Here is a 27,273-nt window from a genome sequence, read left to right on the forward strand (position 1 = left end):
CAACCGTGATTTATTAAATAACAAAAAAAACAATAGCACAGAAACGATGCTTTTAAGTGATCTTACAATATAAGCGTTCTTTGCAAAATTCTTACAAAATCTCACAAGACAGGCGCTTAAGCTCAACAAGGGAAGCACTTTTCATGACATAGACAACGTATTTGGGGTAAGGTTTTGAGGTTAACAGTTTTTTTTCGAAAAAATATATTCGATAGCAATGTTGAGTTAAACGAGTTTGTTGAATGAAAATGAATCGCAGTTTGTTTTTAGTTTTGTCCGTTTGATTATCATCCTGTGAGCACCTTTTCTTCTTAGGCGAAATGATCGTTCGTGCACTGCGGATATTTAGAACTGATCCAGGCCAATTCAGCTGAGAAATGACGCACTTCGTTTAATGAAATTGGATCGGATGTGTGTAGCTTCTGAGCTTCTCTTCCATCGGGGTACGGAACAACTGGCATCAAGCTCAAATCGTTTTTGTGCAGAGCAACGAATGCGCCTAGCTTCGAACGAACAATCGGACTGTTGCCATTCTTGAAGAGATGATATCTTTAACAAACATTACATGGCCAATATACGAAAAAGTAAATCAATAAAACTTGCTATTTGTTCAAACAAAACCATTTTGAGAATGTAATTAGCTTGAAACTTTTTTACCCTAATTTTATTTGTAATTACTTGAACCAAAATTCAAAGACTTAATTGCTCTTGTGAACAGTGCTTAGGGTAATTGCAAAACTAGCCAAAGGTTCATCATGCACAATTAGTATTTAGAAGGACATTTCTCAAATTAATAGCATGACATGTTGACCCAGAACGGGCGATTTATCGGAAACAACACGCAAGAGTTGTGCCTTCTGATCAAAAAGAGGCGGGCATCCCATATCAGAAAGCAGTTGCAAAATGTTTTTCATGAAAAGGGACAGTTTAGGGGCATTCTAGGAACTCTAATTAGTTTCTTATACTGAACATCAAAAGTTTGTTAGCATCTCTAGTTTAACGGAGTAGAAGTCCATATTAACGCACTAATGCTACACTTTGCAAGCAAATTTTGGAGAAAATTTGTAAACCATTTGTCCCCTTGGCTAGTGGCCGTATAGCAAGATGTAATTATGCTTCAAAATTTTTTACAATTCAACGAATTTTAAAATTTGTTCAAGAATTTCAAGAATAGTAAAGTTCAAGAATTTGAGTATTGGGGCGCTGTCTCTTTTTAAGATCTATTCACACATTTTTATGATTTGTGAAGGCAAATTGGAGTAGTGTTTTGGTAACGCCGAAACAGGAAGTGGAGCGAAAAAGAGAGTGGTTTTGCGGCGTGAAATTTTTTTGCTCTTATTTTGAAGTAGAGTGAGAAAACGTTGTTTAATCAAAACTTCGCATTCTCGCTAGTGATTTTTTTTGTTCACACGCGGAAATTTCACATGCTTTTCACTGTTTTTTGATTTTATGGATTTAATTGACTTCTTAATGGTTCCAATCTATTCCTAGTTCATTCCAAGTCTAGTTCTTTTGTTTGAACCAAATTTCCCTTTCTCGCGAGTTGTTTTTTTGTTCACGTGCGGCATTTTAATTTTGACTTTTATTTATTTTTTAATTTTTTGATCTGATGTTTGCGGAAATGATTTTCCCAATTAACTCTTAGTCCGTTCTAGGTCTAGTCTTTTGTTTAGTCATTGAAAATTCTTTGAATTTTACGTCTGAACTTGTACTGCTGTTTTTTACGTCTTAAACTGAGCATAAAATATTTCGACGTTCAGTATATGTTATGACTTCTAGGGAAGAGCAATCTATGGTGGCGATTCTTTCTAACTTTCCGATGACAGCATCGCTCCTTTAAATATTTGCTGTATAAAACCAAAGAACAAAAAAACTTCATTTTTATTATATATTACTTCTCTGAGAGATATTACTTCTCTGAAATTTGGAGATGCATCTATTCAAACGTATATAACAAAATTCATAATTCAAAACTTTGCTATATTCAAAATTTAGAAAAGATTACATGTTTTCGATTTGTTTTTATATTCAGTTGCAACTTCTGGTCAAATTATTGATTGCTTCAATTTTTCGATCAAGAAAAAAATGCATAATCTGCTTTTCAAATATGCTTAAGATTTAGTAGAAAAACGATAGAATTGATGAAAAAAATCGTGGAATTTTTTCTCCTGGTTGTGGTATCATAAAGTGGTCTCTCGGACTTCGGCTTTCTATTAGACTGAAGTTAAAAGGAGTTCCTTTAATGGCAGATGCTCGGATACCAACCTACGATGATGCACAATTTGCAGTTAACTGGTTGACACAGTTGATGCTAGTTTTTAACATAAAGTAGTGCAACTATGCAGACAACGAAGCAGATTAAATAGCAAAATCCATTGGTCCAATTTTTTGGACACACTTCTAACTGATTACTCCATTGAAGTGGGAAAACCGTAGCTCTTTGGTCTCTGATCTGATTTATATCTCACGCAAATTGGTGGGGATTATAAACTCTAATCGACATCTAAGTTGTAAGTAAGTGTCCTAAATTAACCGTTTTTTTCAGTTTTAAAAAAAAGGAAAACAATGAAATTGAAGGCAAATCGGAACTAGATCGCAGGTAAATTTGTAGCTTAAAAAGCAGAAGTGATCAGCAAAACCAAGATTGTCTTAAGAAGAGAGAATGGAACAAAAAGAAGACAACAATAACTCAAAATGTTGAAAACATAATCCAAAAATAATAATAATTCCGCAAGTTCTTTATCACAGTCCCCCAATACTAACGTACAATCAACTTCGACCAATCCTGTATTTTATGGCACACAATTAGTTGCTCAAAAAAGTTTTGAATACACAGGTCTATCGGCAATAATGTTGGTGTCGTAAAAACGAAACGGGCATAATTTGAAGAATTATCTTTTTTATTTTCATTTCTTTGTATGCGCACTCTGAGTTTTGAATTTTTTCTCAGTACTTATATAAATAACCAAAAAACTCGGTAATTTTCGTTCGCACAAAATGCAAAAACCCCGCTCATTCACATTTAGGCCTAATTGTCTACAAAAAGATGAAGATCTAGAAAATTTTTAACAATTCAAATAATGTGCAAAAATGTCTGTCGTATGAATAAAACTGCCTCCCGCTCAAGTCACTAATTAACGTACGTAATTGGACATTGGAAGAAAGGCCAATGAGGTCTGCCATCATTAAGAATGCAAGACCAGACAAACAAGGAAATGAAAAAACAACAAACATTATTCGTATTCAAACTCAATGTCTTTCTTTAAAAATAAGTCAAAATGGCATTAAATAAAACCTAAACCAAACAAACTAATATTTACTTCACTAGAAAGCACATCGAACGAGCCCCTAATGAGACTCGGCAGCAAAAATATTTAAAAAAAACCAGCAAAGTTAAGAAATACGTTTGTTTTTTTTTGAAAAAATATAAACAGTATCTGAAAACATTAGATATCAACTGAAAGTTTTTGTTCAATCACACCTCTAAATGGGTATATTGAGAACTTTCAATATCCAAAGATGTCGTACGTCTGAAAAAAAAACAAACGACAAATGCAGACAGAAAACAAAAGTTCAATATGATTTTGCAAGCAAGCGGTGTGCAAGACTTAAAAATCATAATCTAATCCTCAAAAAGTTATATATAATCCATTGCGCTTCTTTTGAGAAACAATAAGGCGATTTGTGACCACTGTATAGTTCCATTGGATCACAAGTATACGAAAATAAACGGGAATGACAAACTAAAGAAAGTCATACAAATTTTTCAAAAAAATTAATATCAAATAAAAAACATTAGATATCAATTGAAATCTCTCTATCAGTTTACTTCTCTCTAATGAAAACAATTCAGATCTATCTTTCTTCAGGATTGGTCATACGTCAAAGAACGACAAACCGAGTTGAAGCCGTTAAGGCAAAAAGCAATGCACTTACAATGCATTCAATAAGTTCAATTGTGCCCTTCATCGAAGCTAACATTGTGATGTGCAATCTATAAAAACTGAGAATAGGTAAGAGGTAGAAAAAAAAAGAACAGCGAAACAAATTCATAAATTACGTCTATTTTTTAACATTTCATTTCAATGTCAGGAAAATTAACTTAAATTGAAATAAAAAAGGCTACTTTTTTCACCCATATTAACCCACAACACATACAATTATCTAGAATTTTTCATGACTATAGATAAAGATCATCTGAAAAACTAAAACTTCAAATAAAAAACCGCAATAGATTTCAAATTTTAACCCATTAGAAAGACAATGCGACCTGTTTGCGCTGAGACTAAGATACAGGTTGAGTGAAAAGAAGGGGCAAAGTGCCAAATCTAAATAATCCATAGTTCAATTTGAAAACAGTTAATTTCAAAAGTCAAAAGGCGTATAAGTTTTGCAGTGGAAAAAAATTTATATTTCGCTGAAACTCCTTAGGCAACCAATTACAACTGTCTTTATTACGCCTTGATTTGAATACTTCTGTTCTGTATTGAATATGAAAGTGCTAAATGAACGGAAATGTTTTAAAAAATGATCAACTGATTAGAATCCGAATCACTTTTTTGACTGTAAAAAACAACGATAGGACCAAAAAAGTCTTGCGATTGCTCGTCAACATTAACGAGCACGTAATTTTCCCGAGTATCGTGGATATGGATAATTTGACAGAAAACTTCAATGAAACAGAAATAACGTTTTGCATATACTTATTGAGACAGTTCAGAAAAAAAACAAAAAAGAGTTTAAATTAAGAACTTACTGAATGAAACCACAAGTAAAAGTAACCATATATAGCGTTGATAAAGATTTTGTGTATCCGCAGCTGTAATATAACTATTTCCTGCTTATCTTTTGTGTTAGTTTAAATCTAAAACAGAAAAAAGTTATATCAAACTGTTTTGTTGTATATATTCTAAAGAGCGGTCTAGGTTCATCGAACAGTGGGAACTGGCAGCTTAAGTTTTCAAAACTGCTTTTTGAATATAAATTAAAGTAACTTTCTTTTGAATCACATTCTCTGCGCTATGAATTCTGTTCTGAATTTTCAAAGATTGAAGGTTCATTTCGTTAAGAATGTAAGGTCATCATAAGTAACGTTAGGATTTCATAGCGTCAATACAATTGGTCCATTTAGTTTACATTGGTTTACTTAAACTAATTCAATGACTTTATATGACAGCACTAGCATAGTAGAGTTGAGATTATTTATGAGATAATCAAGGCCAATAAGTCGAACTGAGTCTTTTACTTCAGAGGCTAAATGATAGATTGACAACTAGTTAAAAATAAGAATTTTCAAGATTTCACCAACGCTGCGTTTCGAAAATTTCCAATGAAAATTTTATAGGATTATCGCTAGATAAAGATGAAGTTTACAGGAAAGTGAAAGGCCGCCCAATTGAAGGAGTTTGTAAGATTTCGCAATATTGAGTGCAACTAATCATCCGAGCACATTTGAGCTTTAGGTAATATTAAGCTCGTTTGTGAAAGGGCTGTTAGGAAGGTAAAAATTAAAGATTTATCACATGTTAGGGTTAGGCAGTCAAGTAGAAGTTTCTGCCAATTCAATAGTGCCATCAATTGGGTTTACCTCTCGTGCAATTTTTTTGAGGGAATTTCTTGAGTGAGGGAATAAGTTGCTGACTGCTTGTCAAAGATTGGGATCGTGCGAGTGTACCAAGCTCTCGGGCTGTAGCCACTGTCAGGGTTTCTTTTCACTTGTGGGCATTCTTTCGCACTGCTTCCATATGTTTGCTCGCTATAGTGACAACTGGTTTCAGTGGCACTTTCGATTTGTTGTCAGCCAAAAAGCTTAGTACTAGACGTTCAAAATCGCGAATCTGTGATATAAATACATGGCTAGAAGGCGTGGCAGGAAATTTCCGTTGAAGTCAATTAACGTAAAAAATAGTGAAAACCTAATCGTGACGTACGTTTAAAGCCTATTTATCAGTGTAAGCTTCAGAAGTTTCAATTTGTGAGCAATTGGTTTTGCAATGGCGTCACGTTGTTCTAGTTTGGTTAATTGTTAGCTTTTTGATAACCGTTTCCGAACTGTTTTCAAACTGATTCAGTCATAGTAGGGCACTTCTGACATGTCGGGGATAGCCGAGATGAGAAGTTGTAAGGGATGTGGTAATTTGTCTGCTATTCTTTTCGCTGGGATGTCTTCGCAACTTTGAATGTCAGGTCTGATTTTTAAGTAATTGCTAATTAGTCGAGTGCGGCACACCAATGTGACAATACACACGTTACATCGTGAGTGCTCGATACTTCTTGGCGGACTGTCAGTTCAATACTACATTCTCGAAGAGTGAATGTCTTTGAAGCGGTCGTGATGAGCCATATACCGTATCCAAGATTACTTGCCTTTGGCGTAGGCAGTGGCAGTGTTTTTTCATCTGTTTCACAAACTGTGAGGGCATTTTAGAGCTATGGAAGTAGAGAGTGGCCAGACAAGATGATTTTCTCAAGTGGGATTCCAGTTTTATGACAGATTTGATGAGATTTGATGATATGATCTGAGGCAGTTTGAATGTAGTTGTTCAGTTAGAACCGTAGTTTCCATCGAATCTTCAGATATGGCCGAGTAGGCGCCCACTGTGACCTAACTTAAGGCTCCTGAAGAGTCTAGTGGTGGCTTGGGTATGAGATGAGAGTGTTGTCTGGCTTCAAGAAAGAGGGATAGATAATGTCAACAACAGTCCCCCTCTGATAACTTCATAACTCTGCTTCGTAGTATGATAAAAGATCTTGCATCGGTAAAGCCAAGGTCAGGCGGTTGGTGATATCGTTTCGACTATCATTAACTGAATTGAGTACAGCTTATAACGATGATTTTGGGACTAGAGACGTATGTGGATGTTTACTCAATAACATTGGGATTAAGTTTTGTAGGCTGAACTTTGTACGCAATAGAGTGCTGATTGGTAGCTTTTTATGTCTGCATAGAAAATGGAGAAGAACGCTACAGTATCAAACTTGAAGTTCGCTAGCTAGTTTAAGAACAACATTTTGTACAATCTCAATCAAATAAAAGTTTTTTTTGGCTTCAATTTGTTCTTGTATAATTTTCCAATTTTCGTTTTGATTTTTCATGATTTTGTTTTGTATCTTCTGGATTTCTTCAAGTTCACTAGAAAAGAGTACGAATTTTTTTGTTTGCCTCGCTTTCAACTTCTAGTAAATGGTCTGTCAAAAGATATGTGTGCTCGTTCAATCGGGCCATGTTCTCCGCATTTTTTTACATTGGTACTGACAGTTTCCAAAAAAAATTCCAGCAAAACCACAGCTCCCTGAGTTTCCCATAAGAATTCTTCCACCAAATAATCCTATGCCAGGCATTAATCTGGCTCCAGTATGTGCTCCTCTTATTTTCCGTTCGTTTTCTTCTCCCATCAATAGAAAAGTAGAGGTTTCTTTTCGCATAGAGTCAACTTTTCTTTGGACTTTAGTTGTTTCGCGTTTGGTTTTCTGTAGCATCAAGCTCAAACTAAAGGGTTTGGTGATTAAATTGATACGGTGGAGAATTTGATGTTAAAAAACTTTTAGGCCGAAGGAGTTTTGTTTTTCTCATTGAACAGAATTTCTTTCGACAAGTAGTCGGTTGGTTTTGTTGACTCAATTAGGCGTATTTTGAATAGGGTCAGAAGATAGAGTATTAGTTTCATCTTTTTCCGACTGCAATTTAAATTGGATTGGTGTCACAACGCTTATTTTGCAGCTGCGTACCTTCAAAAAGTCAACACCGATTTGTCCCTGGTTATATGTTCAGTTTTGTGAGGTTCATTAATCTAGTTAATTGTTTAATTTCTTTATATGTTGATTTTGTTGGTACAGTTTATTTGATATATAATAAACTTTTCAGATCGAAATGTGTTTCAATGTCACTGTTCATGACTATATTATACCTTGTTACCCTAATGGCAGATTCTTGCCACGCCGCAGCTTTTAGAATCGAGGCCATGCGCCAAAATGTGGAGTACACGTTGAGGAGGGACTTCAATTGGATGTCCCTCCTCTATTTTGTCTTAACTATACTCTTGGTTTTCTGCATTTCAAGGTTCATGACTATATTTTTTACTTGTTACCCTAATAGCCGATTCTTGCCACGCCGCAGCATTTAGAATCGAGGCCATGCGCCAAAATATGGAGTGCACGTTGAGGAGGGACTTCAATTGGATGTCCTTCCTCTATTTTGTCTTAACCATGCTCTTGGTTTTCTGCATTTCAAGGTTCATGACTATATTATTACTTGTTACCCTAATGGCCGATTCTTGCAACGCCGCAGCATTTAAAATCGAGGCCATGCACCAAAATGTGGAGTACACGTTGAGGAGGGACTTCAATAGGATGTCCCTCCTCTATTTTGTCCTGACCGTGCTCTTGGTTTTCTGCATTTCAAGGTTCATGACTATATTATTACTTGTTACCCTAATGGCCGATTCTTGCCACGCCGCAGCATTTAGAATCAAGGCCATGCGCCAAAATGTGGAGTGCACGTTGAGGAGGGACTTCAATTGGATGTCCCTCCTCTATTTTGTCTGAACCATGCTCTTGGTTTTCTGCAATTCAAGGGGGGCTGTTTATTGACTCATGTTCCAAAGTTTATCCAGTGTAGTGCATGTTTGCATGCTCAAGTGTAGAGAAGAGCCAGTTTCATTGAGACTTAGCTGTTTAAGCAGGTGTTAGAACTCTTTGTTTTAATTCAGTGGAATTTAAATACTCAGTGTGTTCATGTGCATGTAATGATTTGTTCAATGATGTTGATTGAGTGGTTTGAGTTGATAGGATGGAAGAAAAACACATTTTAGCACGTTTATTTAAGGTTTTTGTAGATTTTTGTTACTTTAGTTGTAGTTGGATGTTAATGTAATTTGAAGTTCAATTTCAAGATCAAAATGATTTCTGAACTCTATGACCTGAAATCTGAAGCTGAGGCATTGTTACGGCCTGTAAAACGAATGCAGCAAAAAAGGTCGAACTTGGTGTTCCTTGAGTCGTAAAGACCAAGGTTGAGAAGTAATCTGATCAGAATTAAAACGTGAGTTTCATACTTTGATGCGTTTTACAGTTTTTAGGGTTTCCTTGAAGAATTTGAATTTCATATTGTATATTATTGGTTAAAGAAATTTTTAAAGCGATCTGGCAAATACAAAGAAGTTTTAACATCAGTAAGCGTTTCAATTGGCCGGCTGGTGAAACGCGATGCGGAAACTTCGGTAAAAAATTTTATTTAACTGTACGTTGAAGGAGTTCAGGTGCGATATAGACCAAACTGCCTTCAACGTTTGATTTGGCTCCGTGGTCGTTTGGGTATTACATCCTGGGAGAGGGACCCTATTCGTGCCTTGGCGCTACGATTGGAAAGATGCAGCTGATTATTTCATCAGTCTGCACCGCCAAGCCTCAAAATTGTGGATTTCGTTGCCACCTGGAAGGTTTGCTGCTGAAGTGGAAAAATTGGCCCGAAAGATTCCACAAATTATCGACAACATGTCAGAGCACCTTGGGAGACGGTTTATCTTACTTATGGATGGCACCATATATTTTCAACTTTTGGGGTCTAAAATTAATTTACCTGTCTTCTTTCAGTTTCAACCTTTATCAGTAAAGAAAGAAAACTGCATTGGATGGTGTGACGCAAGGGGCCTTTGGTGTACGTAGAAGTGAGCAAACAAGACCGTCAAAAAGGGCCAATCAAATAATGATGGTATGGTAACTGAACTTTCCGGCAGATTAGTGCATCTTGACCAATACTGTTCTCTGACTTGCCCACCAAGTTTAAAGTGCTGGATTTTTTTCCTTTATTAGATCCAAAGTGAGCATAACCTTATCGAAGTACCATATAATTAGATATTTTGGGGGTTTAAAATTGCAATTTTTTAAAAAGAACCGGATTTTCGGGTTATTTTTAGGGTTAGATTTTGGTTTAATTTCGGTCTGCATAGTTCAGCCAAAAATAGGTTCTGGGGCCAGTAAACCCTAATTTCGATCGTATTTGCTCAATTTGAGGTCTTGTGCACCGTTTTGTAGTCTCCGACTTCATAAAAGATAAGATTTGGCTTTTTGTACTGTATATTATTGGGTAAAAAAATTTTTAACGCGATCTGGCAAATAAAAAGAACTTTTAATATCAGTAAGCGTTTCAATTGGCCGGTTGAAGAAACCCGATGCGGAAAATTTGGTAAAATTTTTTAATTTAACTGTACGTTTGAGGAGTTCAAGTGCGATATAGACTACAAACTGCCTCCAACGTTTGATTTGGCTCCGTGGTCGTTTAAGTACTGCATCGTGGGAGAGGGACCCCATTCGTGCCTTGGCTCTCCGATTGGGAGGATGCAGCTGATTCTTTCATCAGTCAGCGCGGCCAAGCCTCAAAATTGTGGATTTCGTTGCCACCTGGAAGGTTTGCTGCTGAAGTGGAAAAATTGGCCCGAAAGGTTCCACAAATTATTGACCAATTGCCAGAGCACCTGGCGAGACGGTTTATCTTCCTTATGGATGACACCATACAATTTCATTTTTTCGGGTTCAAAATCAGTTTACCTGTCTTCTTTCTGTTTCAACCTTTATCAGTAAAGAAAGAAAACCGCATTGGATGGTGTGACGCAAGGGGTCTTGGGTGTACGTAGAAGTGAGCAAAAAAGACCGTCAAAAAGGGCCAATCAAATCATGCAGGTATGGAAACTGAATTTTCCGACAGATTAGTGCATCTTGACCAATACTGTTCTCTGACTTGCCCACCAAGTTTAAAGTGCTGGATTTTTTCATTTATTAGATTCACAGTGAGCAAAATTTATCGGAGTACCATATAATTAGGTATATTGGGGGTTTAAACTTGTAATTTTTTGAAAAGAACCCGATATTCGGGCTATTTTTAGGGTCAGATTTAGGTCTAATTTCGGTCTGCATAGTTCAGCCAAAAATAAGTTCTGGGCCAGTAAACCCTAATTTCGATCATATTTGCTCATTTTGAGGTCTTGTGCACCGTTTTGTAGTCTCCGATTTCATAAAAAATAAGAATTGGCTTTTTGTACTGTGTATTATTGGATAAAGAAATTTTTGGCGCGAACTAGCAAATACAAAGAAGTTTTAATATCAGTAAGCGTTTCAATTGGCCGGTTGAAGAAACCCGATGCGGAAACTTTGGTAAAATTTTTTTATTTAACTGTACGTTTGAGGAGTTCAAGTGCAATGTAGACCACAAACTGCCTCCAACGTTTGATTTGGCTCCGTGGTCGTTTAAGTATTGCATCGTGGGAGAGGGACCCCATTCGTGCCTTGGCTCTCCGAATGGGAGGATGCAGCTGATTCTTTCATCAGTCGGCACGGCCAAGCCTCAAAATTGTGGAATTCGTTGCCACCTGGAAGGTTTGCTGCTGAAGTGGAAAAATTGGCCCGAAAAGTTCCACAAATTATCGACCAATTGCCAGAGCACCTGGGGAGACGGTTTATCTTCCTTATGGATGACACCATACAATTTCATTTTTTCGGGTTCAAAATCAGTTTACCTGTCTTCTTTCTGTTTCAACCTTTATCAGTAAAGAATGAAAACTGCATTGGATGGTGTGACGCAAGGGGTCTTGGGTGTACGTAGAAGTGAGCGAAAAAGACCGTCAAAAAGAGCCAATCAAATCATGCAGGTATGGAAACTGAATTTTCCGACAGATTAGTGCATCTTGACCAATACTGTTCTCTGACTTGCCCACCTAGGTTAAAGTGCGGGTTTTTTTTCTTTATTAAATCTACCGTGAGTAAAGCCTTATCGGAGTACCATATAATTAGGTATTTTGGGGGTTTAAACTTGCAATTTTATGAAAAGACCCCGATTTTCGGGCTATATTTAGGGTCAGGTTTTGGTCTAATTTCGGCCTGCATAGTCCACCAAAAAATGGGTTCTGGGGCCAGTAAACCCTAATTTCGATCATGTTTGCTCATTTTGAAGACTTTTTTTCAGTGAGTTGGGATTGGCCTCCTGACAAAGGTAGATTTTTCCGCAATTTTTTTGCTCATAACTTCAAAACTTTTCCTTTTTGATGTCGCAATTGGCCTTTTATGGGTTGTTATAGATGATGTGTTTAATACCAGAGCAAAAAGCGCCAGTTTCAGCGTATAGTTTTGTGGGGCTCCAAATTGTTTTTGTGTAATTTTTGTACAATTTGTCCGATTCGTGCCCGAAAAAAACCCATTAGTGGGCCATTCCTGGTGGCATAATGGGAGCACTTGGCCAGTTTCGAAGTCGTTTGCTTTATTTTTGAAGGTTTAAATCAGTTTTCAACTTTGGTGCTTTTTCATTTTTACCGATTTTGCCCAAATTTTTCATTTTCGATTTTTTTCAGAAAAAACCCTCCAAACTTGATCAATATTAAAATATAAGCAGCGTAGAATGTCGGAAAACGGTTCTGTGGTTTATTTTAACGGAAATAAAGTTCATTGTTTTACTTCGTTTTCATTTTTTCCCTTTTTTAAAATTTTCTGCTTTTTATGATTATCTTTATTCGTTCGTCGTATTTGGTTTGTTTCATGACCTTCGCTAGTTTGTAATGAGTTAGTTTTCATAGTTGGCTAGCTTACTTTACTTTACTGTCTCAGCGGTCTGATTTGTTTTTTGTGGGGTTTTTCTTCGTTCGTTCGTCTTCAAGTTTTTTTTTGTTTTGTTTTCTTGTCTCTTTATCTCTCCAACTTTCATTCTCTCGTATCTTGTCTGTTATTGATATTATAGATACTATAGTTGAGTTGACTTCTGGGTAAAAATAGGCTTCAGTTTTTTTGTGAATTGATGATACATAGCTATATTTGAGTTTGAAAAGTTGTGGCGGATCAGATGGAAGACTGTTTTTTCTTTTAATTTATCGAGGTCACATCCAATTTTTGGAAAAACAATAGTATCGGTTTGATTTTTTAATAGTAGATACTTCAAGTATTTGTGACAAAGCTTATTATGTTGGTTTGTCCAAGAAGTGTTTCTTTGTAATAAGGTTCAATTTAAGTTTGTTTTCACGTGGTTAATAATATGACATTAGCGCTGCATTTGGACTTTGTTGGCTTTTCTTGGCTATTTGTTTGATTCCCATGTACTGTCTTTTGAAACTTCTGGCAAAGTCTTTACCCGCTTAAAAATCAGCGGAGATAGAATATGCTATAGTGTAAAGCATTCGTAGAATATTATCTTCCAAGTAAAATTTTGTTAAACCCTTTTTGTGTGTGAAGGAGTTGATAGTTGTTTGTTTGTTCTTTCTTGATTTCTTCAGTGTCTGTATTGTAAAGGAGGGTTCTGGGGTTGTGTTTCCTTGATATTTCAAAATGATAGCACGAGCTGGGTCTAACTATTCTTCCCGCCAAGTGCCTTCTGAATTTTTTTGCTTTTTGTAGAATTTTGAATTATTTTCTGCTGGTGTTACATCTGTATTCAATGCTTCTAATGTTTGTCCGTCTAGAGTTCCTGTCATCAGGGTTGGTGTGTTTTCTGTTGGTAGTTGCACATTGCCGTCTAGGGAGTTTGTCTGAGAACTGAATTTGTTGGGGTTTTCTTGGGTTCCAGCAGTGATGGTTCATGAATAACTTTTTGTAATCTTTCTGAGATTCGTGTTAAATGCGCTGGTGCTAAAATATCAGATTTGTAGACTGCGTTATTGCTTTGGTCGGTGGGTGAATTAGTTCTGGCTACAGTTGGGGGTGATTGCGGTGGTGATTCATTTTCTGAAGTCGGCAGTAGTTCTAAAATTGGTTGTTGCCTGATTTCAGGTTCAGGGTGCTCGGCTCTAGGTGCTGCAGCTGGTGAATGGGAATTGTTAGTGACACTTTCACAGTGTTTCTTGCTGAAGACCATTCTGGTTAAGAGTTGTTTGTAGAGATATCATTAAACGCAAGGTATTCCGAACACTCTATATGTTATGGCTCTTTTTTGGTATCTCTTTGCGACGGATCGGGTTTGAAGTCTGGTGGGTCAAGGGAGGTTAAATCATCTAAATTGTCTGGTCGTTTTACAGAACGGAGTCGAATTCGATGTAAACACTGGGTGCACACTGATATAGTTCGGGTCAGTTGAGACTTTCTCTACTCTATAAAGTGGTAACCAAACTTGGACTTTCTTTAAGATCGTTTGTTGTCGAGATGTTATTTTTGGGTAGAGAAGAAGACAATATAAATGAAATTACAGTGGTTTAGCTCTCGCTTTTGTTTCATAATAACAGCTGTATTGCCGGCAAAATTCTAGCAATCGTAATTTGTTTTCTGCGAAGTAAGTGATTATGGATATCTGTATTGCATTTACGTAATCAGAATTGGTTTCAACGGATTCCATTGCTTTGCTGGAGAATCGTTTATCAAGGGTTTTAGTCGGGTCTTTTCCATGAAACACTGAGGACGGGCAACATCCGATTGAGTAGTGAAATGATGTGTTATGATTGAAGACCGCGAGAGAAACATAGTTGTGCCAGTCATTCCATTGACTGTTTTTGTTTGCTTTTCAGTTTCCGTTTCAAAGCTGCGTGTGATCTTTCTACTACTCCGATTGTTTTTGGGTGTTTAAGAGTTGCCTGTTTTAGTTTTATTTCTAGTAGATTGGTACGCTCATGCAAGAGTGACGAAGTGAATGTTGTGCCAGGATCACTTAGAAAGGTCTCAGGAATATAACTATGGTTAAAGAAAATCTTCACTAGTACTCTAGCTACCCTTTCTGCACTTCCAATTGTTACGGGTACGGTGAGCAAAAAACTTGAAAAAACGTTAATGCCACTCCGCACTTATTCGTAAACTGATGAATTGATATTTCCCAATGTGTAATTGTAGCAAATCACCTGGGTATAACTGTATTGATGATATGGATTGCATACTTAGTCTGAGATGACTATAATTGGCACTTCGGAGCTGCAGACATGTGAGGGAAATCTTGATTAGGTTCACTAGTTTTTCCACGAAACCTTTGAAATAGAATCATTGGCTGAATTCCTGTATTATTCGATTTATTCTGTTGTGACCGGCCGTACGTGAATTTTGAAGTCGATAGAGCACTTTCCAAAAAAAAACTTTGGTAAACAGTGTTGCTCATACTGTACTTGTTCAACAACGTTATAGAAGAGACGGTAAAGTCGGCCTTCTTTCACTATAAGTCAACTCAATTGTTTGTAGTACTTTTTGAGTACTTTTGTTCCGTACGTTACGTCAACTAGGCTTCCGTTCGTTTTCCACTCAATCACTCTACTGTTCATCATCTTGCGTTTGTTCATTTGTTAAGTCTAGTGGTCAGTTTTCCGTAAGATGTTGTTCATGGTATCAGCGGTGTTTGTGAATAGTAGCGCATTTATTTGGTGTGCATTGAATCTTACAAATCCCCAAATCTCGTCAACTGGTTGAATGGCTTGACGACCTAAGTAAGATTCGTGTAGCCCGTGAATTTTAAATTTCGCCTCAAATTCAGTTTGTTGTGTCTTTGGTGAGAAGGTTTCGTCTATTGTGTCAATTGCATTCAGTGTGGCATATGGTGTGTCTGCTTTTGTATCAAATTCAGTTTCACATATCAGTATTTTGTCGTTCATTTTTAGTGTGAGACTTGCTGATCTGTCTATTTCAATTCTAGACACCAAATCTGCAGAAAGGTAGCTCTCCTCGGTTTATGTGCTCTTACTATGTTGAACGATAAGACTCCGTCCAGGAAGTTCAATAGTCACTGGTTGGAGGTTGTCATACACAGTCTTTGGTTGGAAAAATGCGTTAGGCTTTTGATGTCTGTCAGTACAACAATTGGCTGACTAGAGCCCCAAATTTAATTGGACAAAAAGATCCAATGCAACATAGAGAGCTAGGAATTCTTCATAAAAAATCGAGAAATTGAGTTGCGCTGTTGTGAACGTTTGGCTTCCAAATGATACTGTTGAAAATGTGTTCCTCTGTTTTAATTGTTTTCCTTGAACTTAATCCTCTACCAACAAAACAAATTCGGCTGCTTATTAGCTGGCATCAGAAAATAAAATGTATTGAAGACCAGATCGAGGAAGTCATGTTGGTAGTTTCGAGTAAATCCTTTTTTGATGATTTCAAGTTTTTCATAGTGCTTTTCGCTGGGCTCTATTTTCGCGTACTTTTTAAGTACTTGGTAAAATGATTAATTTGTCACCAAGGCTTGTATGTAGTTCTTGAAAAATTGTACAAAGCCGATTAGTCTTTTAACTTGTTTTGTTGTCGTTGACATATTTATTGTATTCAGAAGCTTCGATATTTTTGTGGCTTCAGGTGAAATTCCGGATAACGTTGCCACGGAAATTCATTGACTGGCAAGCTATTTCACATTTCTCTGGTGACAGTTTCAGTCCAGATCTACAAATACAGTCAAAAAAAATTTCGTGTTGGTAAAGCCTCTTGAAATTTTGATGCTGCACATCCTATATCGTCCATGAATTCTGTACAAACGTCTGTTGCCAAGCAATGATCAAGGTAGTTTCTTATAAAGGAGATAAATCCAATCCGTTGACTGATTTGCTGAAGCCTTGTTCCAAACACTTCCATGCATAATTTGGGGATGAAAATTTAAACGCTAAATGATGTGTTGATATGTCATCTGCCATTTGGACCCAGTGTTATGCCTCTGAGCAGTCTAGTTTTGAGAAAAGTGTTTTTCCGGCGAATTGACTAGTTGCATCAGTGATGTTAGAGATGGGAAAATTTGTGATGAGATAGCCGTTTTTTAAAAGGTGGGCTCAATTTTTTCGCCAGGGATCAATTAGCAGTCGTATTTTTCCGGATTCCTATCTTTGAGCAAACAAAGTACTGCCACATTTTGATTGAGGCAAAGTTGTAAGGAGGTCCTAGTACTGCATCAAAGCTCGTTCCAGTTGTAGTTCTTCTCTGAGGTGTACTGGTGTTGGAGAGCCTTGGACGTACCTTGGCATAGAATGCTCAAGAGTCAGTGAATTTTCAGTTCTGTATTGTAACCGACGTCAAATCGATGTTCCGCGAAAATTTCAAAGTTTAAGACTGATTTTTTCCTAGGGAAAATGAGGAAAAAATTTTGTCTTTCATCGACATAATGCGGTAGATCTGAGTTTTCAATTTTTTTTGGATTGTTGTCAGCATTTCCGCGTGATTGCATCTTTCTGGCGTCGGGAACCATAGCGGGAACCATCTTGGTCTGGTGGAGGTTGAGGCTGTTGCATTTTTCTTTTTCGTTCTGGGTTTTGGATAAGTTGGTTGATATCTGGATTTCATTTTTTTTCTCTAAACTTAGCGACTGCTATCAGTTCAGGATCAAGTTTGATTAGTTGATCTGCTTGTTAAGGTTTTAATATTTAAAACCATGCTTGTTCTGTACGTCTCTGTAGGGTTATCGGATGGTCTATAATGATTATTGTTCATATAAACAATGTATTCTGTTCACTAATTGTACTAAGTGAAGAGGTGGAAGCTAAGTCTAACAAGTGATCTTAGTGTTTTTCTTTCTAAAATTTCATTCGGTATGAGTATTCCGCTTAGGTTTCTGTTATCAAGGGTTCCTTTAGATTTCGAACAATCTAGAACTGCAGATTGATTTGGTTGTAAGTTGGCATCTTTTTCTGTCTAACTACTCTTCGTTGTTCGTGTATTGGTTTTATTTCATTTATGTGCATTGTCAAGTCTGATAGTTGTAGGAAGTTGCATGCCGGGCTAATGGTAATGTCGTGTTTTTTGAGGAAGGGGTTTCCTAAAATAATTGAGTTTGCTATCGGAGAAACTAAACAGGATTCCGTGAATTGCTGATGTGCCCTTGTGAATGTGTTTTGGGTGACTACCTTAACGGTTTGGCCGCCCGCCATTTTTACTTCAGTTCTGGCGTTTCGTCTGCTAAATTTGCCGTCGGATCGTTTGCTTTAATTTCTTCAAACAGTTTTCCGTTAATTACATTTGCTCAGGCTCCCGTATCTATTAGTGCTCTTAGAGTCAACGTCGGGCTGACATTTAGACTAATATACAATAAAGTCTCTCCGCCGTTTACAGAGATTTTATTTAGATGAAGGATTTTAGTTTGATGGGATTTTTCTATCATTTTTGTGTGTTCCATTTTTAATAGGCGGCTTTATAAGTTTTCTGGTTGTCTCGGAAACGGGAATGACATTCCTCTTCAATTCGATTTGGCTTTTTGTGAACAATATTTCGACTTAAGGTTAATGTAACAAATGACTTTGATTGATGAAAGAACCGCAAAATACGCTGATTGGTAATCCTACCCCTACTTGCGTCTGCACCTGTTGGGAATTCAAGTTCTGCAAGTTTATGTTGCTCTGAGGATTGAACTGTTGCTTTTGTTTGGAATGGTATTAACGCGGCTGGGTGTTTCTAGGATATGACTGTCCAAAATGCCCGGGAATACCCCGATAACTGAAGTTTCCTCTTGGTTGAAATCGGGGGGCAAAAATTTGAGAGTTCTGCTTACATGGTGATGGAGCTGCTGTGGTCATTGTGTTGTTCTTTGAGCCCCCTGTGTGATGTTGTCTTCTAATTTTTTATCCTATCATCCATCGAATTTAGTTTTCATTCCATCGCTTCCTGAGTTTCGTTCAATTTTGATAAGGTGCTAATGAGATCAATCTGATACCGCTGTAATTAGTTCATTGAATCCGTCCTCTGGATAATCGTTTTTCCTACATAAGTCTATAATTGTCCTTTGTTACCGAGCTATTGCGCATAATTCCTGCACTGTTGTATTTGGTGGTTGTTCCATTTTTTTTATCGCAGCCATTCTGGCCAGGCATTTTCTGAAAATTCGTTAAACTTGTTCATTTTCGAACTGTTCTGCGTTCATTCGTTCTTTTCGTGCTGCAGTTTCTCTGGCAAATCGTGCTTGTTCGGCTGCGTCAGCTCCATATGGCGGTGGGGCTACCGCTGGCAAGTTTGGTGTGGGTAGGCTCTTTGAGCTGCAGTCTGTAAAGTGACAAGAAAGTTCTTTGACCTGACTGATTTTGGGTCGAAATTCTTCTGCTCAAGCCTCAGTATATGAACCCCATGTAATTGTTTGTTGCAGAAATGATCTCTTAACGCTGCCACACTCTATTCAACGTCTTGCTGAGTTGCTCCAGGAAAAATTTTGAAATAGCGTATAGCATCGCCTGTTAAACGCAATCGTAAGAAGTTTGCTTGTGGTCTGCTGCGACTCCGATGAATCCGCGGAAGAGTTGCTCAAATCGCCTGATACCCTCTTTCTAATTCCACTTTACGGATCTACTGTGATTTGTTTATTCGCAGCCATACGTACTGTCTAATTTTAGTAAAAATTTACAGCACAATAGAAGGTAAAACTACTTCTAATGATTGTTAGGGGCGCTTTAAATTGATTGAGGGTAATATCATTGCTTTTAGCGATCGAATCTTTGAAAACGTTGTATTCTGTTTGAACTTGTTCTTCGCTTTCTGCTTTCCAAACAATAAAATCTCTTTTATCCTCTCCATCTTCGGTCAATAGAATGACGGTTTTATATAAATCAGAAGCAAAGATTGTAATACACTGGGAAAATTCTGTTAGTCTATCGTTATCGGAGTATTCTATGTTATTAGCGTCAATAAACTCCTCGAAATGTTCTGAAAATCTACAGGAGTGAATACTTGGTTACATAGTTAAGTTGTTGCTGTTTGGGGTGCGCGTGATAATAATAATAATCAGCAACAGAACATGGGAAGAAAAGACTTCAAAAGACTGAGTCAACGTTTAACTTACTTGTGTTCTCGAATTCACACTTTTGCTTTCTTTGTAGTATCATCCAGATAGGTTGCTCATCTGAGAAGCAGTATCACAGAACATCTGAACTTGAATAAATAGTTGTCACATCAACGTCAACTCTGCAATCAGTAGGTTGATTTGGGTATTGATCACTAAATTTCAAAGTCCTCAGTCTGGATAACATCAAGCTGGACAACAATTTTTGAAGATTAACACTAATTTAGTTCTCCTTTAATTGTTTAGAACTTTCGGAATGTTTTGGCGATTTTTTCGGTAGATTTTCAACAGAATTGCGCATTTCAATTTGGTGTTTTTGTAAGATTTTCGGCTGTAATCTTGCTGTCACCATGTAATATACTTTTTTCCTGCTTATCTGTTGTGTTAGTTTAAATCTAAATGAGAATAAAATTATATCAAATTGTTTTGTTGTATATTTTCTAAAGAGCGGTCTAGGTTCCTCGAACGGTGGGAACTGACAGCTTCATTTTTGAAAACTGATTTTTGAATAGAAAATAAAGTAACTTTCGTTGAACAATGTAAGGTAATAATAAGAATTGCTGAGATTTAAAAGCGTCAATACAATTTTTTCATTTACTTGAAATTGGCTTATTTAAACTAATTCAATAACATATGAAAGCACTAGCATGGTAGAGGCCATAATATGTATGAGATAATCAAGGCTATTAAGTCAAATTCAAATTGAGTCTTTTACTTTAGAGGTTAAATGACAAATTGACATCTAACTAAATATGAAAATATTCAGGATGTCAAAGCAGTCTTTTGGTGAGTTAGTCCTTCAAATTTGGGCAAAATGTGCTGAAATAGCATACTTGCTGCCATTAATGATCAATTAAGGCCAAACTTTGAAAATTGTAGCAAAAAATTTGGCAAAATGTTGTCTAACAGTTCAACAACACGCCTGCATTTTTAGAAGTAAAACCAACACCACTATCGTTCCCAATTGTAACAAGTTTTTTAGTGTAGTTGGCAAAAAAGTGTGTAAAACTACCGAAAACGTTTACAAAACCAACAAAAATTGGTCAATGGCTGACAAAGTTTTTAAACCCCGCAACTTCTGTGAAAACTTGAAATAATAATCTGTAATCTTCACCTTACGGGCTTTCTAATGATGCAACTGACAATCCTTTACGCTGAATATATTGAGTGGCCAAAATTGTTTGAACAAAAAGAAACACAATTCAAAATATATTTCATCTCCAACCCATATGTGCAGGACCAGAACGTTTTTTTAGTATTGATCACAAGTAACGTTTGATTTTAATAAAAAATTCCTAACGAATACTGAGGGTTCTGTGAACGATAGAAAGAAAATGTTAATCATTACAAAAGTTTTAAGAAAAACGTTTTTTTAATAGAAATCTGAAACAGCTATTTTCTTTCTTCGGCCCATTTCTTACTATTTTCTAGAAAATTGAGTAGATGCAATATGTAGGCGTTTTTCTTGATGAGAAAGAAAAATTAGCGAAAGGTTCATCACCAGGTAAAACTCTTGCTATTTTTTTGTGACAAACCTATCCATTCAAAATCTGGAAATGGTTTGCTGGTATCTAACTGGCGGAAGCAAGCAATTTTGAGGAAAATTGTGCAGGTAAAAATCACCTGCACACCACTTTAGCACTTCAGGCAAGATTTTCTAATGCATTATTTAGTGTGAAATCAGTGGCCCCCCTTTTGGTTAAAAAGGTAGGTCTCAACTCGAACCATTTTAATTTTGTCAGCCAGTTAAAATTTTGCAATGTTGAAGACATCTGTTTCGTTGCGAGTTCTGATTCTTTACCGGCGAAAATCATTGAAACTTTAATACTAGTGTTTTAAGGACTAAATTGTATAAAGAAAATTTCTTAGAAACTCCAAAAAAACACTCAAATCATGAAATTGGCTTACTTGAAATTGGCTTATTTAAACTAATTCAATAACATATGAAAGCACTAGCATGGTAGAGGCCATAATATGTATGAGATAATCAAGGCTATTAAGTCAAATTCAAATTGAGTCTTTTACTTTAGAGGTTAAATGACAAATTGACATCTAACTAAATATGAAAATATTCAGGATGTCAAAGCAGTCTTTTGGTGAGTTAGTCCTTCAAATTTGGGCAAAATGTGCTGAAATAGCATACTTGCTGCCATTAATGATCAATTAAGGCCAAACTTTGAAAATTGTAGCAAAAAATTTGGCAAAAATGTTGTCTAACAGTTCAACAACACGCCTGCATTTTTAGAAGTAAAACCAACACCACTATCGTTCCCAATTGTAACAAGTTTTTTAGTGTAGTTGGCAAAAAAGTGTGTAAAACTACCGAAAACGTTTACAAAACCAACAAAAATTGGTCAATGGCTGACAAAGTTTTTAAACCCCGCAACTTCTGTGAAAACTTGAAATAATAATCTGTAATCTTCACCTTACGGGCTTTCTAATGATGCAACTGACAATCCTTTACGCTGAATATATTGAGTGGCCAAAATTGTTTGAACAAAAAGAAACACAATTCAAAATATATTTCATCTCCAACCCATATGTGCAGGACCAGAACGTTTTTTTAGTATTGATCACAAGTAACGTTTGATTTTAATAAAAAATTCCTAACGAATACTGAGGGTTCTGTGAACGATAGAAAGAAAATGTTAATCATTACAAAAGTTTTAAGAAAAACGTTTTTTTAATAGAAATCTGAAACAGCTATTTTCTTTCTTCGGCCCATTTCTTACTATTTTCTAGAAAATTGAGTAGATGCAATATGTAGGCGTTTTTCTTGATGAGAAAGAAAAATTAGCGAAAGGTTCATCACCAGGTAAAACTCTTGCTATTTTTTTGTGACAAACCTATCCATTCAAAATCTGGAAATGGTTTGCTGGTATCTAACTGGCGGAAGCAAGCAATTTTGAGGAAAATTGTGCAGGTAAAAATCACCTGCACACCACTTTAGCACTTCAGGCAAGATTTTCTAATGCATTATTTAGTGTGAAATCAGTGGCCCCCCTTTTGGTTAAAAAGGTAGGTCTCAACTCGAACCATTTTAATTTTGTCAGCCAGTTAAAATTTTGCAATGTTGAAGACATCTGTTTCGTTGCGAGTTCTGATTCTTTACCGGCGAAAATCATTGAAACTTTAATACTAGTGTTTTAAGGACTAAATTGTATAAAGAAAATTTCTTAGAAACTCCAAAAAAACACTCAAATCATGAAATTGGCTTACTTGAAATTGGCTTATTTAAACTAATTCAATAACATATGAAAGCACTAGCATGGTAGAGGCCATAATATGTATGAGATAATCAAGGCTATTAAGTCAAATTCAAATTGAGTCTTTTACTTTAGAGGTTAAATGACAAATTGACATCTAACTAAATATGAAAATATTCAGGATGTCAAAGCAGTCTTTTGGTGAGTTAGTCCTTCAAATTTGGGCAAAATGTGCTGAAATAGCATACTTGCTGCCATTAATGATCAATTAAGGCCAAACTTTGAAAATTGTAGCAAAAAATTTGGCAAAAATGTCTAACAGTTCAACAACACGCCTGCATTTTTAGAAGTAAAACCAACACCACTATCGTTCCCAATTGTAACAAGTTTTTTAGTGTAGTTGGCAAAAAAGTGTGTAAAACTACCGAAAACGTTTACAAAACCAACAAAAATTGGTCAATGGCTGACAAAGTTTTTAAACCCCGCAACTTCTGTGAAAACTTGAAATAATAATCTGTAATCTTCACCTTACGGGCTTTCTAATGATGCAACTGACAATCCTTTACGCTGAATATATTGAGTGGCCAAAATTGTTTGAACAAAAAGAAACACAATTCAAAATATATTTCATCTCCAACCCATATGTGCAGGACCAGAACGTTTTTTTAGTATTGATCACAAGTAACGTTTGATTTTAATAAAAAATTCCTAACGAATACTGAGGGTTCTGTGAACGATAGAAAGAAAATGTTAATCATTACAAAAGTTTTAAGAAAAACGTTTTTTTAATAGAAATCTGAAACAGCTATTTTCTTTCTTCGGCCCATTTCTTACTATTTTCTAGAAAATTGAGTAGATGCAATATGTAGGCGTTTTTCTTGATGAGAAAGAAAAATTAGCGAAAGGTTCATCACCAGGTAAAACTCTTGCTATTTTTTTGTGACAAACCTATCCATTCAAAATCTGGAAATGGTTTGCTGGTATCTAACTGGCGGAAGCAAGCAATTTTGAGGAAAATTGTGCAGGTAAAAATCACCTGCACACCACTTTAGCACTTCAGGCAAGATTTTCTAATGCATTATTTAGTGTGAAATCAGTGGCCCCCCTTTTGGTTAAAAAGGTAGGTCTCAACTCGAACCATTTTAATTTTGTCAGCCAGTTAAAATTTTGCAATGTTGAAGACATCTGTTTCGTTGCGAGTTCTGATTCTTTACCGGCGAAAATCATTGAAACTTTAATACTAGTGTTTTAAGGACTAAATTGTATAAAGAAAATTTCTTAGAAACTCCAAAAAAACACTCAAATCATGACACCTGATGTTTATACTTATGTGTTGAGACATCGCTGTTATAATACTTTCCGAATTTCCTTTCTGTTCACCGTGTGAAAAAATTTGTCAATAAAAATTTTCTTGTTCAAAAAGTTAGCAAATGAAGTCTTACTTGCGGTCCTTAAGCTTTTCTTACTGTTCATTCGCCTATAACAGTCGAGGTGTCTTGGGACCAATTTGTGCTCATATAACAGAAAACATCGATGAGTTATTATTTTATACCGAAAAGCGCCTCTGATCCACTTAACCCTTATTTGTTTATGGATTTCTACAAATTACGATTTCTTAAATGTTCGTGCCCCAATTAAGAACTAAAAATGAGTTCAAGTGACACGAAAACGCTTTTCTACGGGTTTGAAAGGCAGCTTTGTTTGATGTTGACAATCAGAAACAAAATCAAGAAACCGTGGACAAAACACAAAAAGTTAAAGTATTTTAAGCTAATTTTACCTTAACAAAAGTTTACTTTAACTACCTTAAGGTAAAACCTTAAATCTATTTAATGTGTAGATGAGTGAATACCTCAGATTATCTTTAGAGTTCAATGTTGGGACCAGATTCGTAACATACACTCCTTTTCCAAGACTTCTTCCGAAGTAGGGAACACTGGGATTGATTTGTCGCTCTCTCAGAATGTCTGATCTGGCACCCTCGGTTGTGAAGTGATAGTAGTAATCTGTTTTGTGCTCAAACCACTCATCCGTACTTACAACTCTCTAAATATAGTAAGCGCTATAGTTACAAAAGTGGTGCTCTTATTCAACCGAACCCAACTGAAAGATCGACTATTGGTTTAATTAAACGTATTTAGTTGACAAATGTTGAGTATGAAAAGACATCGGATCGTCCATCACTATAGTGGCTTCGAACATCTGCCACGGGATCACAAAAGGAAAGCTAAGTAGCTAGTCCTTATAAGGCACTCAATTTTTTTTAGTACGAACTCGCAATGATCATATATGATCTTGTTATGATTAAATTGAGCATAAATGATCATTGTCTGATAAGAAAGAATATTATGAGACCATTCTGTGGTTGCTGAGATTCTCGAATCCAATTTTTAAGGAAAGAAACTGAACTGCGCAGACGTTTTGATGTGTTTCGGATTGATCTAAGGTGAAATAATACAGAAAAAGTTTTTCTTAAGCTATCAATTTAAAAGAAATGATTTCTCAGACAAAAAACAAAGGGTTTTTGAGGTGCCTTAAATGGCCATATGGCCGTGCCTCAGCGGTCCGTGGGACTTAAGCTACCGACCTCCGCTTCCGACCTCCGCTGCCGACATCCGCTACCGACCTCCGCTGCCGACCTCCGCTACCGACCTCCGCTACCGACCTCCGCTGCCGACCTCCGCTGCCGACCTCCGCTGCCGACCTCCGATACCGACCTCCGCTGCCGACCTCTGCTACCGACCTCCGATACCGACCTCCGCTGCCGACCTCCGCTGCCGACCTCCGCTACCGACCTCCGATACCGACCTCCGCTACCGACCTCCACCGTTGCACCAATATATGGTATAGATGTGAATTCACCAATATATGGTTTAGTTAGCTTTTGAGGGTATTGCCATTTTAAAAATTTTAGGCATGAGATCAGTTATTCGAAATTTTCAAAATTTGCTGTGTGCAGTCTGTGAGTTCTTTGTCTGCACAGTCTGATGGTGAAACATTCTGTGCAGATTTGACCAAGAATGTAAATTAGGCTGCGAAGAAGAGGAACAGAGTGGGATGTAGTCTGGGCAGACTGACAAAAGGTTTATACTTCTATTTGTCTGGTTCAGTACTGGTTAAAATTGAAAGTCAATGGTACAGCGCTGAAACCCACTGCGACCAAACTCCGGGTTGCTACTTAATTATCAGTCTATAAATGAAACTTTCCGCGTAAAACGTTTCCACACCAAATAGTAAATCCAAGAAAAGTCTATTTTAGTTATTTGAGCCGAAAAGAAAACAGTTTTACAAATTCTCATATTCCTCTGTTAATTTTTTCTAAGATCTTTTTATATTTACGAAGAAATGCATATATTATTGGTATGCCTGCTAAAGTTTATAGTCCTGTGATTTAGTATGATTACCAAAAATCATATATAATCTTATTAGTTTGTTCATTAAGAATCGTTTCTGGTGTTCAACCCGGGTCTCTGCAGAAACTTACCCCAGTGTCGTTTTTGACAGAGCTGCGAATGATAACCGCAAAAGTGTCTCCGTGATCTGAAGTTGTCAATTGAAGTAGTTTTAAATAAAATTCCATAATTTAGACGACTGAAGAAGTTGCTAACTTAAATGAATACCACGAATCAACAAATTCATAGATAAGCTAAGCTTTCATACTCTGTTGGCCCAATTAACTCCAGGAAACGCCAGTAGCAAAATATAATTGTAGTATTTCTGAGAATTACGAAACAAGACAACGCAGTCAAATAGGTGTATGGTGAATTTAGACTCCATGTTATAGCTATAGGTGCCTGGAATATTAGAGGACGTAAAAATTAGCCGAAAAGCTGAAAGTAAGGCAAATTAGAAGAAACAAATGCGTGGAAGCAATTAGTTGGGTGTCCTAAAGGTTGTCCAATTCAACTTGGGTAAGAACTTGGGAGCAAACTATAAAGAGAGTAGCCCAATCTCGCCTGCCAAAACAAGATAAGCGCATGTAGCCATATGGCCGTGCCCAAGCGGCCCGTGGGACTTGATCTATCACAATAAAAAATGACGGCGGAAAGTGTCACTCTTGCTTCGGCTATTTTTCCTTTCGGCCTATAATCACGGCACCTAAAGATACGTTAGCTTTTCGTTTTATCGTTTTAGTATATCAAATTATAAATTACATTTTTTATGCGCGTGTGCATTTTCATCAAACATACCAAAATACTCGCATTATTACCAAACATCTCCGCTACTGGTAAATGCGCTTCAGCTCTATTCAATTGAAAATCAGAGCAAAATTTCTAAGTTTTCCAAGTTCTGACAGAGTAAGTGAATAGGTAAAATAATGAACTTTCTGCGATGAAGGATACTATTTTGGACAAATATTGTCTAATCTGAGTTCATATTTAGCAA

General features: G+C 36.6%; 1 protein-coding gene across 1 annotated transcript; it reads right to left on the minus strand.

Annotated features, from left to right (window-relative positions):
* On the minus strand, positions 1–27,015 carry LOC142353089 (uncharacterized). The gene is made up of 3 exons (XM_075405285.1): positions 26,372–27,015; positions 24,740–24,933; positions 1–549 (listed from the first exon to the last, which is right to left on the minus strand). Exons 1-3 carry the CDS (start codon positions 26,465–26,467, stop codon positions 312–314), a joined length of 528 nt encoding a protein of 175 aa, XP_075261400.1. The 5' UTR covers positions 26,468–27,015; the 3' UTR covers positions 1–311.
* Positions 27,016–27,273: the final 258 nt, after the last annotated feature.

This window comes from Convolutriloba macropyga, chromosome 14 (assembly GCF_964194025.1).
Source record: "Convolutriloba macropyga chromosome 14, txConMacr16.3, whole genome shotgun sequence".
Lineage (NCBI taxonomy): Eukaryota > Metazoa > Xenacoelomorpha > Acoela > Convolutidae > Convolutriloba > Convolutriloba macropyga.